The 15,754-nt window shown below is 40.0% G+C and overlaps 1 protein-coding gene across 1 annotated transcript; it reads right to left on the bottom strand.

The window, feature by feature from the left end:
• Positions 1-1,911: 1,911 nt before the first annotated feature.
• On the bottom strand, positions 1,912-11,887 carry opn7a (opsin 7, group member a). Its single transcript, XM_036518285.1, has 5 exons — positions 11,800-11,887; positions 6,124-6,286; positions 5,092-5,219; positions 4,337-4,671; positions 1,912-2,529 (listed from the first exon to the last, which is right to left on the bottom strand). Exons 1-5 carry the CDS (start codon positions 11,885-11,887, stop codon positions 1,912-1,914), a joined length of 1,332 nt encoding a protein of 443 aa, XP_036374178.1.
• Between the last annotated feature and the right edge of the window lie 3,867 nt (positions 11,888-15,754).

The raw sequence follows: 15,754 nt of genomic DNA on the forward strand, positions 1-15,754 counted from the left end.
ACACTGTAAAACATAACAGCTTCTTGACAGAAATCAGTCATTCCTTTTAGCTAGATTTCTACAGATTTGGATGTCAAGCAAACAACACAAAGGCATGTGAACTAGAGGAACTATAAGGCAATGGAATCTTATTATTTCTGTGCAAAAAGAAAAAAAAAAATGTGAGAACATGGTACATTGCAATAACTACCATCATAAGAGTGAATCCTAAGTAAGATAGTAATGTCTTGCATAATGCATGTGCATCACATCAAAACATTTGGAGTTTGTATCATGTTTATAAGTGATGAGAATGGACTTTTAAGAGTGAGTTGCAACAGCATAATTTACACATGTAAACATTTGCATATGCTACAGTCCACAGAGAGGAGAGGTGGAGTACTACATTCTGGTCTTTGTAGTAACCGTTGAGAGCAGCCTACAGCAAGGGAAGAAACCACAAAAGGGTTTCACATGAGCTCGCATCATTAGTGTCTAAAACAATGAGCTGTCCAATGTGGATATGTGCTGCATAAAACTAAACTAATATGTTCAGCTGGTAATGTTGCTGTCATGTTTCACCAAAACAGGTGAACCTACAATCATAGCTCAGATATATAAAGGACGGAATGAGAGTGAAACATCCGTTTGAGATGTTTTTGGGGTCATGGGGTATGAGATTTGAACACACACTGTCTGAGCTTTGAGACAACAAAGCTATTCAGTTCATACAGTCCTGATATTGTTAAATCAAAATTAAATGCAATAGGTACATTCATATATTACATAGTCAAACAATAATATTGCCATTACAATATTTTAATATTTTAATGCATTTTCCCCTTTTCACCTCAACTTCAAAATCACCCACTGTACGCATTAAACCATTTTTCTATTTTTCCGCTATTAAGTCCCACAGTGCATGGAGAGTGAATGCCTAACAAATGCATCTTCTATTCATCTTCATTCATTCAATTATCTATATTCAAAGGCATATTGTATTCATCTTAAACATTTATTTACATAATATTGGATGATAGCATACTCAGCAGCATAGTTTCTTCAAAGCCCCACCATTGTGTGTTCATCTTTTTGTCTTGGAACAACTAAACAACCAATAACATACCCATGTTGGACATGCTACCAATGTCAAGCTAGTTCCCAGTTCTGAGGAACACAACCCCACAGAGGTCAGGGAAAATGCTTTAGGAAAAAAACCTGACCCTCGTCTGCAGTGACTCAGAAACGCAACAGATTTTTAGCATCTAGTTCCACTGTAAAGCACCTGCTGGCAATGGATGTTATGGATGGTACTGTTTCCACTCTGAATTGAGTAGGGTTTGAATTAGATGGACATGAGGTTCTGCATTTTGCTGTAAAGGACCTGTAATATGTAACACAGCATGCAATGTGTGACACAAGCAATTTTTAAAGAGACTCCTTTTTATATTTGTCATTCAGAACATGTGGCCTTCATCTTCAGAAGGTTGCAGAGATGACTGTATGAAATCGTGGCAATGCACACTACTGTTTCAGTTTTAAAGAACATTCAGAAAAAATCTGTGAAGCAAACTTTGGCAGCCTCCTATGAAATTATGCGGCCTCCTATTTTTTTTTTTTTGTCTCCAAACTTGTATTTAAATAAACTAGTTGATAAGAATCAATCGCATGTGTTGTATGATTAGTCCTGAGTGCAACCACAGACAGTAAAAGGGTGATGACCCCTTTGATAAAAATCAGTGATTAGTTTTCTCTGGCAATTGTTCAGGTATTCCATCTTTTCAACTGGAAATGGCACTGGTTAACATATATACCTCACACTTATAAAACACAGCAACAGTAAATTCACATTTTAAATACTGAGGTGAACTGTAAAAAATACATGTATAGTCTAAAAAATAAATAAAGCACTCTTAAACCACACAGAGAACGTTACAGACACACAGATTTTGCATGTGCTGGCACCGTCTCCAGGGTTATCTCCAGACTGTCAATTTCAGAGTTTTTTTTCCCCCGGACGACCACTCTGACAGACTTCTTGGCAGTCTGGCGGATTTTTGGAAGCTGCTCCGGCTCGGGCGAGGCACTTTCCTGAAGACAGAATTGCACAGTGTTTACGTTCACCTGGCAGCTTTTGGGGTAGTGTCTGAAACATTCGAAGGTGTCGTTGCACTTCTCACACATGCAGTTTGAGCACCCGGGCCCGACGTGCATCGATGTGGAGCTGGACTCGTTCCTTCTCTTCAGGGACTTCAGACTGACCTCGATCACCGACCTGTAGCTGCACTTCCGCAGGCCCTTCACCCAGAAGCAGTGTCCGAGGCAGAGCTTCTGCAGCATCCTGAGGTCCTTGCACATGATGTGCCTGAAGTTGGGCTTGAGAAGCAGGTAGATGATGGGGTTGTAGAGGGTGGAAGATTTGGCGAACACGGCCGGCACCGCGAAGGCCAGCGGAGGTATGTTTTCAATGGGGCCGAAGGCCGCCCACATGGACACCAGGGCGTATGGGCTCCACGCCGCGAAGAACCCGATGCACACTGCAACGCTGAGCTTGAAAAATGAAAAAAGAAAGGAAAGGAAAAGAATGTGACCTTAGTCATAATACTAGCGCTTACACACAGGCATAACCTCTGGCTTCTTGTATTGCATGTACTCTTCCCGATTTTCAACCAATTTGGAATCAAGAGTTACTTCTTAACCTCATCTCTTCACAGTGTTTTAACTGACTGAGCCACTCAGGAGCCACTTTTTTGTCCTTTTGTGCATGTCCTAGCCCAGACATGCACAAAATATTGTGAAGAAACACTAGCCTTCCCAGAGTGACCTAATGTCATGCCATGCACTTGGCCTCTGTGCTTATATTTTACATGAGGTGTTACTGTTCCGTTAATCTTACACACTGCTGGAGAAGGGTGAGTAAAGGCAGAAAAGAGACAAATTTAGCCACTGTGATTTGACCGTGGTTCAGGAAGAATATCCTATCACGTGAAACAACACCCTGGGTCAGAACCATTACGACATAATAGGCCAAAATGAGATAGAACCTGCATCGCTTTAAGGGAGTTATCCCTAGGCTTACATACAGCCATTTTATTACTTGCCTGCAAAGTTGCAACACCAATAAAACAGCTGATACATGAAATTAAAGTGTATCTGGTAAAGTGTTAACCTTTAGTGATCCTTCAAACACTTCTTAACCGAGGTCATTTTAGTCCATTCCATAAAATCACAGGCATGAATAACCCTCCACAGCATGGTGAACACTGAAAGCAACAAGCATGTATTCCCAATTCCTTTCGTAGCACGGTTGCCTGAAAGCACTAAGCGTGTATTCGCCTTGTAGCAAGAGCAAAGGAGGCGCTGAAAGACAAGATAATTGTTCCAGCAGGGTATTGAATCAATAATAATTTAGGACAGTGTCAGCAGTCAGTTTTACTTTGTGGAACTGCTCCAGGCACTCATCAGTGAGAGAGCCATTAGCGCTGCTTCCACATCCCAGGAAACCGTGGGCTCAGGAGGGGAATGACAGGAAAGTGCTTCCCTCAAATTAAGTGGCCGTTTCACATCCCTTGCCATTTTAGCGCATATTTCTTCCTCAAATGAATTGCATAGTTCAGAGAAATTGTCTGCGTGGTCTCATTGCCGCCTTTGTTTTGTCTTTTTTAAAATTTTATTCCATACCCCCTAACTGTTTTTCAATGAATATCAAATAATGTCTGTTTTTACCCTGCACCTTGATACACCAGGTTATTTAAATGTCACTGATCAGAGAAATTACTGCTAAAATGTGGAATATCATGTACACATTGTTTCAGTGTACAGACATCTTGCTGAGTGAGAGAGTGACTCAATCCTGTCATTACAGTTAACACTCTCCTTCAGTAGGACGTACCAGAGGGGGAGTATTCCAGGCTTTGGTTCATATTTCACATTCATCATACTCCATAATATACTGCGTTGTGTCTGCTCTATCAGTAGGCTATATGCTCCGTTTTGAGAGATGTGAAGATCGAAAGAATCCCGGGAATGTCAGGAGACACCTGTTTCAGGATGTGCATGGTAGTATTAGTATTCATCAAATCAATGTTAATGTGGGCAGCAGTGCAGCATAGTTGTATGGACTGGGGCTTTTAACTAAAAGGTTGCTGGTTCAATTCTCCACTGGGTCACTGCCGTTATAACCTTGGGAAAGGTACTTAATCTACAATTGCCTCAGTAAATATCCAGATGTATAAATGGATAAAAAATTGTAACCTGTGTAATTCTCTCTCAATAAGAGAGTCTGCTAAATGCTAATTTAATGTGCAGCCAGCAAGATGTCACACCCGGGTCGATGCGGTTGATTCGGGTCACTCACTTTCACTATGATGGTCTGTATGTTGCTCATGCGGGTCTGCACAGAGACGTGCTGCTCCACGGCCCTCCTGGACTCCCTGACGGTGACCAGGATCTGGGTGTAGGAGTAGACGATGACCCCGCAGGGCACGATGTAGCAGAAGAGGAAGAGCGCCACGGTGTAGGACTTGGCCACCGCCTGCGTGCTGGAGGAGTGCCAGTCGATGCAGCAGGCCGTGCCGTAGGGCTCGGGCCCGTACTCGCCCCAGTGGGCCAGCGGCGAGCAGGCGAACACCAGTGCGTACGCCCAGGTGCAGGCGATTAGCAGCCGCCCGTGATCGTGGTTGAACCTGTTCCCTGGAAACGAGGGAGGAAAAAATAACAAGGGAGAGAGAGGTGGAGGGGTGCGTTTTAGGAAACGAATGGAGTGACGCAGCCTCTCGTTGTGTCTGAACTTTTCTGAGGAGAGGTTTTCATTTTAATTACTGGGAGAATTTTAATTACTGGGGGAATTAACTTTGCCTGGTCTTCTGTGACACCTACAATCAGCTCAAGTCTCATTTCCTGGTTAACTAATTATCCTAGCATCCATGTACACATTTGCAGAGCCTTTCTTTCCCTGTGTATTTTTTTGCTGAGACATGTATTGTAAATGAACTCATTGGATGCAGTGGATCAGCTCATGTGACTCATGTATTCATAAGATGTTTACTCTTTAGCCATGCTAACATGCAAAACAAGGAAAGTTTTAAAAGGTCTTTCTTGAAAACGTCTTACCATACAGCGGATAGCACACTTTCATACAGCACACGGTGCTCAGCACAGTCAGTGTTGTCAGACTGCAGATTCCGAACAACACTCCGCAGAAAGCATAGATTAAGCACACAGTCCTGCCATATAGCCACCTGCAAAACAGGGAGCGTCATGGAGCTGGGCATCTGAATCTGCAGAAGACTCAGCCAAACTTCAGCTGGATTAGAGAAACTCAGTCCTGCAACGAATAAGGTTTACACTGCTCCCCAATCATTTCCAGTGTGTTCTGTATTTTCCCTGGCCCTTTAATGCATAAAGCCACAAATGAAGCAGCAAAGTCCTGCTTATGAAATAAAATTAAAAGTATATTCAAATTTATAGCCACAGGCATGGAAGGTTTTAGGTTGAATTATGTAAAAAAATACTAATTAAAAATAGAAGCACCATGAATTGTGCATAGCACAGTGAATCTCCATCTCTTATACACCAATAATGTGACATACTGCTGAATGCACATTGGGGAGCTAATTTTCCTTTAACTACGACTGAACACAAGATACCCCTGTTAACATGCAGGAGTAACTTCAGCCAAATCAATTGAATTAGGACCAGTTTCAACCCAATTTCCTCTCCTACATCGTCCACTGCTACTGAAACTGGCCTTATTGCAATTCATCACTAAGTGATTGCTTATTTATACATTAATTTGTGCATACATACAAATGCACTACTATACAACACAGGAGGTACAACAGAGCTGGAGTCATTCTGTAAACAACTAGTCTGTACAGCCTAACAACCTATTAGGAAAGTTATGGCAGTCACACAGTGTAAGATTCCATTTATTTGTATCAAGACATTATTTGTTACAGGGTAGATGTAATTATAATGAACTTGATAACTGATCGTTTACAGGTGATTATTAAAAGCATGTAAACTGGAAAGAAACACAGTGTCCACACTCTGCTGCTGATCCGCGTTCAGCATTATGAGAAAACGCCCCATTGAAATTCCTTTATTGAGTCACTGCCTTTCCCCGAAGCGGTCATGACTTACCTGTGATATATACTAGAGGTTATTGCTAGTGGATATAAAGTCACAGTCATGCCCAGGTCACTGACGGCGAGGTTGATGATGAAAAACTCGGCTGGCTTCAGCAGATGCTTTTTTTTGTACGAGACGTACAAGAGCATGCTGTTGCCACACAAGGAGCAGATCCCTGTAATGGAAGAGCAGCAGTCAGATACACACAGCATTCATGTCTCATATGAAACCCACTCTGTAATGACTCTGTGTTTGACTGAACAGAATTTGACTGACCCATGTATTTGGTCAGGTCTGGAGTAACCTGACACAGCAACACAAGTGGTGAACAGCTATTAGGCTATCAGTGGAAGGCAAACAACCAGAAAGACCAAGAAAAAAATCAGGCACTTTTTTCACATACTAATCTAGTCAAGGGACTCCCCAGGCTAGTATATCTGGGGTAAAACAGGGATGGTTTGGGGGCTTGTGGCCCACTGTGGCACCTACCAAAGGAACTTCATGTGATTAAACATCAGCTGTGCCGGCTCTGTTGCTTTCTGGAGCTGAAGGGGGGTTGTCCCACTAGGGTCGGAAGGCTGAGGGTTCAGTCCCCGGGGGAGATGCACCTGACCCTGCCCCCAGTGCCCTCTCTGCTAGGTTTTCCACTTTGCCGAAAAGCCATGAGATAGACAACTATCTATAGACTGAGTTCATCACCAGGGCACAGAGTTCCACCTCAAGCTGCTTCACATCAGTGCAATCAAATAAGATCAAACCTTATGAGTCATCCAGACTTCTGTACATTGCAAGGAACATTGCAGTTTGCAACATCTTGAGCGAGTCATTAAGATAACACACCATGAGATAGCTAAATATAAAAAATACACTTTAAATGGACATTGATTTACTAGGGAAAATATAACTATCAAGCAATTGATCAGCATCTACTGAAGATTAAATAAATGTATTCTCATTGTTGTCTTCCGAGATGCGATTAATTATGTATTTCAGACACTTCATTCATTTAAAAAGCATAATTATTTTAATCAGTGTGCAAGGGGATGTTTAGAAGACACAACTATATAAATAAATAACGGTAATCCTTAATTATACTGCAATGATTGCATCTCTTAGTATTCTGGATATTTGACAAAACTAGGGCACTGACACAAAGGCATAGTTAATTCTGTGAATGTTGTTACACTTCTTTCCAATTTCCCTGGTAATATTTTGATAATGAATGTAATAAATATGCAATCATCAAAAAAAGACATTGAAAATTGTCTTGGTCTAGTTGAAGTGGTGTTAACAATAATAATCATGTTGATATTATTGTTCTTATTATCATCATCATTAACAGCACCATGACTTACTCAGAGGGCTCCTGTACCCATTTCCCACTGCTTGATAGAAATGTTGGTTGTATGTACGGGGTATGTACAACCATGCACTGTCATGGTCGTTAAAAGAAGCCTGATAGTTAGCTAACTAATCAGAGAAAACCCAGCTACTGTGTTTAGGTTCAGCGTTCCTTTGGTTCTCAGACTGGGTCATGGCTGATCTGAGAGAAAGCCTTGCAGTGCAGATTAACTCGGGGCACCTGGGATGAGATGCAGAGAAGCTCACCCTAAGTGGACAGGGTCCCAGAGGAGGAGTGTGGATGGAGGTTTGAAAAGTTTCAAAGTTAGGCTGGGAATAAAAAGCTGAAGATGTAATCAATTCATCCATGGATCAATCAAAAAATGTGAAATCAGAAATGAATCAATCAGAAACGAATCAAACTGATTTCCCCACAGCACTGTTCCAGGTGGTTGCAGAGTGTGCTGCAAGTATAGTACTGAAATAGTTTTAATTACATTGGATGGCAGATATAGCTAAGTGTAAGATGAATAATGTGTAACATTAGACACCACTATGAAATCTGACATGTAATAATGGCAATTATTTCAACACTTGGAGCAATATCTTTCAGAGTTGAGCTACTGAAGACTGTTAACCCCTGTCTTCATATGTGCACCAGTTATATTTTACCCAATCCTCCACTCTGAGCATAATTTTAATTTGCTTTAGATATCAGATCTACAGTATGCCATGCCATTTCTCATGTATGAATACATTTTGCAGAAATGGTCAGCTAAATTCTGACTTAATTTTTCTTGCATTGTAAACACCCTTTCCGAATTCATATTGTCACGTTGTGCAGCAATTAATCAGAGGTTACTCACTTTTGGCAGCCTCACCAGCAAGGGTATTTCAATTTACAGCTGCTCAAGTTCAGAGAGAGGGAAAAAGACTAAAGTCATGGCAGCTTTCCCAGTGAGAGCCTGCAGGGGAACCGATCCACTGTGGGTTTTATACAGACCTCCTCCTCCTAATCTTGGGGGAATGAGGTAAACTTAAGCTTACTTACTTACTTAAGCTTATGACATTACTGTGTTTATTTTTCTTATTATTACTCTTAATAAACTTCAGCTGTGTTTAAAATGGATCCAGGCAACCACAGATGATGTTGAGCAACCGTGGGTTTGGATGCGCACACATACACACACACACCAACAGGATTGCCACAGCAATGCTGACACGGGCATGTCTGATGGACATTTATAATGCAGATCCTGTTAACTGTGCCAAGATTTGATCCAGGGCCCACATGCACTTTGCGCTGTTAAAAGCGCACATTCTCACAAGGACCCAGAACTTGGCTGCATGCTGATGGCCTTTACAAGAGAATGCCAAGGGCGAACTACAGGGTATACTCCACGAGCACCATTCCTACCACTTTAATTAACATCATTTAGTATTAATAATCACTAATTACTTATTAATTGACATTGATATCAGTAGTACTGGTGGTGTAGTTATTATAATATTACCAAAAATGTATGATTCTTGGCAAAATGTAAATATAATGATGAGCAGCATATCTAATATCTTATATTCTCTTTTCCCTTTTCTTTGAAACTTACATCTTCCAACATTATCTTGCATGAAAGAAGGCTTTCCAGCATCTTACTTCACCCGTAAAAGTACAAAAGGGCTAATATGTGCACTCCTTTATACCCACAAAATAAAACTGTCGAGAAATGGTGTTAGTGACGAACATTTGCTTAAAAGGCTTTCAGGATCAAAGGCTTCGATGATGACTGAGCTAATCTCTGCCCCATTTCAGACTCCTGCCCTGTCTATAACCAGCTGACGGAGGCTTTGCAAAATCCATGAAATGTCAGTGTCAAAATGAGACCTGCACGTGCGCTCCAAAAATAGCCCACCCTACGCACGACTCAATTTCACAGAGCTCCTGAGACGTCAGTGTCTCCTTGCCTTGTGTCTAGGAGCAATTACACAGCTATGCACACACTAAAGCAGTGGCCTGGGATTACAGATGCTGTACATGTCGATTCAACGCACAAGATCAGGAGGGTTTCCACATTTATTCTGAGTGAAAAAAACATAGATCTTCCCTTTGCTTATGTTTGCCTCATGAGATCTCTTCAATATGTTAAATCAACTGAGTCAAGTTAAATGAAACAGAATCTAAAAAGAGCAATGTTAAAAACTTCAATACTTTATTCCCTTGAAAACACTCCATCACATTATTTTATCTGAGCAGACACTCTTATTACGAACAATTTACAGAGCTAAGAATTTTTACATGTTATCATATTGGATGGCTGGATATTTACTGTAGCAGGCTGGGCTTTGTACATTGCTCCAGGGCACCCACAGCAGGCCCTCTGAATCAAACCAGCAACTCTTGGGTTGCAAGCCCTGCTCCTTACTACAAAGGGAAATTGCTGCCCTTAAATGATGATGCTTTTAGTTCTGGTGGCCACACTATTTACAATATTTCAGTCAACCTTCCCTTGCAGACTTGGCCACTGGTTACTGATCATTTCTATATGTAATAAACTTCCCACTACGGCACAGCCACCGTAAGAGCAAAGGATTGTGGGTAATGGCTGTGCACCCATAATCTTAGCAAGTATTCAATGGCTTCTGAGACATTTACAGTATATTTGGTCACACTAAACACTTGGTCACACTAAACCTGCCCATATTACTGCCTCCACCACAAAGCTCATCTGAACAACATAAAAAGATCAAGTACATGGGAAATACAACCAACAGTATATCAATTTTTAATGACACATTTCATTTTCAAATGGTGCCCCTGTGAGAAGATATCTGTGACACATTTCTCGAAATGCAGCATTAAAAAATGTCCATGATAGCATTTCTAGATGTTAGCAGCATGTCTACTTTTTCCCTCATAGTCGTTGGAAAAACACATTTGAAATCCAGGCTGTATAAACTGGATATCAAACTGTTTTCAGATAATTTTACATGGTTTGTTCCTTTCATGAATGTAAGCTTTAATTAACTTTTTGGGGCTATGATTGGTTGGAACTTCTGAGCAATTATCTCTTGGGAATTCAATTAAACCACCATGACTCTTTGCAGTTAATTTTGGCTACAGAAATTTTTTGTTGTTAAAAACCACCACAAGTTTCACAGAATTCACGAGAAAGACTTAAAAGTAATATAGTCACTTCTTCAAGGACCTGTTTATTCTGTTGGAAAGCTAATAAATATATTATTACATATTAGTGAGGTAATTAGTGAGTGTCAAATAAGTGGCAAACTGATATTAGACTGTATCAAGCCTAACGCAGAATCACGCAGAGAGACAACTATTCTGAGCTAACATTTCAAAGGTCACACAAGAGGTATAAATGCATTTATCAGCTGTTTTCTACTGTTACATTGTTTTATAACTCTATAAATAGGCCAACATAGAATGGAAAATATGACAAAGTTAAACAAAAATGTAGCAAACCAACATATTTGTGCACAATTTGCACACTCAACACATCTCAGTCCCATTCTTAAGAAAATCAATCCATTGTGCACACAAGGCAGTAAGTGAATGCAGATAACGTGTTCCGTTTAGGAAAAGGACAACGACAACACCAGCATATTCCAGGCTCACACCTGCCTTGATATTAGCACCTGCTGTAACTCAACATCCTACATTACCACTTATCCTTGGCTGGCCATTCCGGTTGTTGTAGCATGTGATTGGATTGTGGATACTGCTGAAGTAATAAAGTGTTTTACAGCATATGAGCAGCGGTGAGCAGTGCTGAGATAATAGCAATGCATGTGTCCGCAACCAATATGCTTCTGTTTGTTACCACAGGAATATACCTGTTTACAAATACCCTAGTCCACATCAGCGCATTTATCCAGATAAATGGGTTATACAGTTAGATCTGTCGTTTTAACAAATCCCTGTAAATACTAATAGCACATCGATCGATGCTGAGTAAAACACCTCTCACATCAGTGCATATTTATTGGAAACAAAATGTTGACAAATTAATGATGACTTCGGGGTTTGCTTTCCTAATGAACTGATTATTTTTAATTTACTGATCAATGTTTTTGACTTTTTCAAGTCTTATGGTCGACAACCACTTTCGCTTCTTAGCCCTGCGCTGTTTAACTATGTCGGGTGCCCTGTGCAAATGCTATTTATTAAAGTTAGAGCAGGTTAGACAAGAAGTACCATGTGTCTCTCCCAGGAGGATTTAGGGGAGATAAATCAATTATTCCTCATTGCTACACAGACATTACAACAATATATGGTCCAAAAATGTGAAAATGTTATATCTATTAATGTATTAATTTAGGATGTTCACTTACCAAATATAGAATATACAATTGCAACAACAATGTCTGCAGCTTCTGGTATATTTGAATGAAATGTAGCATTGTCTGCAGATTTTCCCATCTGAAATGACAGAAACAAAATAATAATTAATCTCTGCAGTAATCAATACAATTACACAATACATGCATATTAACAATGATATTTCTTAAAGTATCATGCTTAGTCAGAACAAAACACATGAGTAAGTGGTGTTACACAGTTACAGTTGAAGATGAGAGATATGTGGTGATGAAGTGACCCTGTAACCAAAAAACTAAACCCAGTAAGCAAGAAGCGCAGGACTTCAGTTGTAAAGGTTGCTTCCAACAACCAATGAGATTCCACACCATGAACATTGAAGGTTCAAATTATATAACAAGGTGCAGAGGAAGGAACACAGATTATAAACTGGCAGTAAGTGGGAAGGTATAGACTCAGTACAGCTCTCTGTAGGGGTAACTAATAATCACATGCAAGTAGATCACATGCAAATACAACACAGATGAACTGTAAAATCCGTGTCTGTGTGTTAAAATCTACAAGCAAGAAAATGGGAACTTCTGTGTAACAGCCAGCTTACATTTCCTCTTTTTCTCTCGGTCACAGATTTGAGACATAAATACACTGTATGGACAAAAGTATTTGGCCACACCTGTTTTGAACAAAATGAACATTCGATGGCACGGAATGATGATAGTACAGCACATTCTGCATTTCGTGCCACAATAGCATAAATGCTGGCCTAGGACATCTGTTACGTGGACAGAATTACTTTTGTCTACAAAATGAGTTTCTTTTGTCCACATAGTGCGAAGTGCATTCCACCTTTTGTCCACAAAATGAAAAGCACAACGGTCAATTCAGTGCACGAAAGGAATTATCCGTTTTGTTTTCTGTGCACGAAAGTATGTGCTTTCTTCAATATTTCGTGGACACAATGCTAACGCGTTTGTGTTTTTCGTGGATAAAAGGCATTACGGTGTTATATGGTTTTGTAATGAATCTATGCATTTCGTAGCACAGAAGGCGCTCTGTCCACGAAAAAAGGTCTGTTACATTTGGCGCCCCATATTTTTCAGGGTTTGGCAGTCTTAATGCTTCAGCATACCAAGACATTTTGGACAATGCTATGCTTCCAATTTTGTGGCAACAGTTTGGGGAAGGCCCTTTTCTATTCCAACATGACTGTGCCCCAGTGCACAAAGCATGGACTACTACTTTAAAAAGGGAGATATTTATAATCATGTTTAAAAGCATGTAACATTTAACTTAAGTGATCTTCTGTGAGTAATAAATGTTGGTCATCAGTGTGAAGTTGAGACTGTATCAGAGAAGAACAGAGAGAATTATCCCCTTCCAGTTTGTCTAAAATACTTTATCCCATGTTCCATACCTGTACAAACTGTCAGCCTTAAATTTTAATTGAACTGTCACACCCTCCTGTGAAACAAGTGACACAGTAACCACTATTGCCCTCCTAGCAGTATGGCTCACTAAAAGCTGAAAAACATTAAAAACATTTGAAGAGCAACTCAATTGCTTAAGCACTGGAAAAGGAAAGTAGGGTGCAGTGCATCTGAGTTATCTTTTTTTCACTTTATCATGTCTGTGTGAGAGTGGAGTAAATAGTCCCAAAAATGGTATTCTCCCTCACTCACCAACTGAAAAACTCTCATTGGCTGACTGATTGATTCTTCCTCTCAGTGATTGATTCTCACTCACTGACTGACTGAGTCATTCTCATTCTCTCACTCACTGAATAACTCACTGGCTCTCTCATTTACTTACCAACCGATGGCATGTTCCCACTGGCCACACTGAGGCGTACCTGACCCCACACCGTGTTGCCTCAGAGCCAGTGAGAATGGTTGTTTGTGTTTCGTTTCATTTTCGCAGATATACCTGACCGTGAATTCCTTCCTGCACAGTCAGAGGCTCACTATCCTTTAACACAGACTTTATTACTTTTTGACAACCTTTTGTGCCTGGAAATGATTTACAGCAAGCCTGGAAACTACAGAAACAGGGAAAATGAAGCAGAAGAAAAACGATGCAGCTACCACTTCGTCTTTGTCCGTTTCTGCTGCCTTGCTTACATTTATCTACAATTCAAGAAAAACCACCAAATGTAGTGTAGTTTAACAATAACAAGTTCATCTGGAATATGTTTTAAGATGCTTGTCTATGGAACAATGGCATCATTTGTTAGCTAGCTACACCAATACTTTGATGACCATTCATTTCTTGTGCAAGTCAGAACACACACTGCCCCTGTTCAGAGCTGAACACAACTGGGCATCTGAAGCCGACCTCGGTTTGCAAACCTAGCATCAGCCCACCCAAAGAACAGATTATTTAGTCAGCACCTCCACTCACTGCTGCTACTACGGACGGAAGGTTGTTTGCATTCACAAGCAGTCATGACTTGATAAAATTACCTGGCATGTAATTAATTTGCTACACTCTTCCTTCCCTTTTTGTAGCTGCTATGTCTCACAGATACACAACAAAATTTATGAGATTTATGTTCTGCAGCATTTACCTTAGGGGATGCGTTTGGGATTGCAGGTAGACTTTACAGAGATCTCGCCCTTTATGAAGAGCTCCCCACTTTAGGGCCAAAAGTACAGAGAAAACAGGATTTAATGGAATCTGGGGTTTATCACAGAATTTGGCAAATCGAGGAATGGCTGCTCATTCCATTGGGGAAATGGTACAACCATGTTGTAGATCCCCAATGACCTGACAAATCCATCTCTGCCCCCAATTAAAGAAGTGAAGCATGGGTCCTTGAGCAAGTGCTCAGTAACTTAGCAACTTCATTTTGTGATGCCATGATGCAGATATGTTAACTTTATGTGCATAGCTAGTGCATACGTAGCAAGATGTCTGGTAACTTCAATCACGTCTAAAAGAATGTCCGAAGGAAGCAGTAAGGAAAATCAAAAAGCCCTGTCAGCAGTGTTTAGGGCGGATGAGTGCCCTAAGTCTTTTTATGAAATGGGGGGTTTACTGTTCTGCAAAATTTGCATAGAAATATTTAAATTTACACCTTTAAGACTGTAGGAATAAACCTACACAGTACATTACAATAAAGTTCAGTGTTATTTCATTTTGTTCAAATTTCCATTCCAATGTCAATATGAATTAGTCTTTTCTTAATGTAAGCACTTTAATCAAAGTCAAAGTGAAAATGCAACATGCTCTTTCTATTATTTATCAAATAGATGAAATTCTGGACTAAATGTCTACAATGAGAACAGAAGATGTGATTTAAGAAGTGGAAATCAAGAAAATATAAAAAGAAAAATTCAGAATAATAGCCTATAATGGATTTAATATGGCCCTACATTTTGTAAAACATCCATTTGCTGGTACTACCTGGCATGAAATTTTGATAGTCATATACACTTATGGTATCAAGTGGTAGTTCTGAGGTAGTTCATTGCACAGCTAATAATCCCTATTTGCATAGTTCTCACTCCAGCTGCACGTCTTTAATTAGTAAAAGAAGGAGATCACATTTACACTGTTTTTCATTGGAGATGAATTTATCCTTCCACTAGATATGATGTTAAAAGCCAGATTTCACCAAACTGGAAAGTAATGAGACATTTCATTTTTCAACTGAAGGTGTAAGTAACTATACAATGCCAAAAATGGAGAGACAATAGCAAATTCAGCTTCTAATTATGTGAACACAGTCTAGCAAGTCTGGCACAAGCGCATGGGTTCCACAGTAACACCATTTTAACACTTGAGACATAATATGTGATATGAGTGAAAAATGGCCAGCAAAGTAATCATAGCCAGTTCAGACAGCTGCCTGTTATTATTATCTATTGTTATCTATATTGTTATTGTTATCATTTTTTAAATCAGTATTATTATTATTATTATTTTATTTTTAATCATTTAATTATTATAAGCAGCTTCAGGAGTTCATAA

This window comes from Megalops cyprinoides, chromosome 2, assembly GCF_013368585.1.
Source record: "Megalops cyprinoides isolate fMegCyp1 chromosome 2, fMegCyp1.pri, whole genome shotgun sequence".
In the NCBI taxonomy this organism is placed as follows: Eukaryota; Metazoa; Chordata; class Actinopteri; order Elopiformes; family Megalopidae; genus Megalops; species Megalops cyprinoides.

Coding starts and splice junctions, on each gene's coding strand:
- opn7a (XM_036518285.1), bottom strand. CDS start 11,887: ATGGGAAAATCTGCAGACAATGCTACATTTCATTCAAATATACCAGAA. Junction 6,287..11,799: donor AATTGTATATTCTATATTTG/GTAAGTGAACAT, acceptor CTTCCATTACAG/GGATCTGCTCCTTGTGTGGC. Junction 2,530..4,336: donor TACAGACCATCATAGTGAAA/GTGAGTGACCCG, acceptor TCATTTTTCAAG/CTCAGCGTTGCAGTGTGCAT.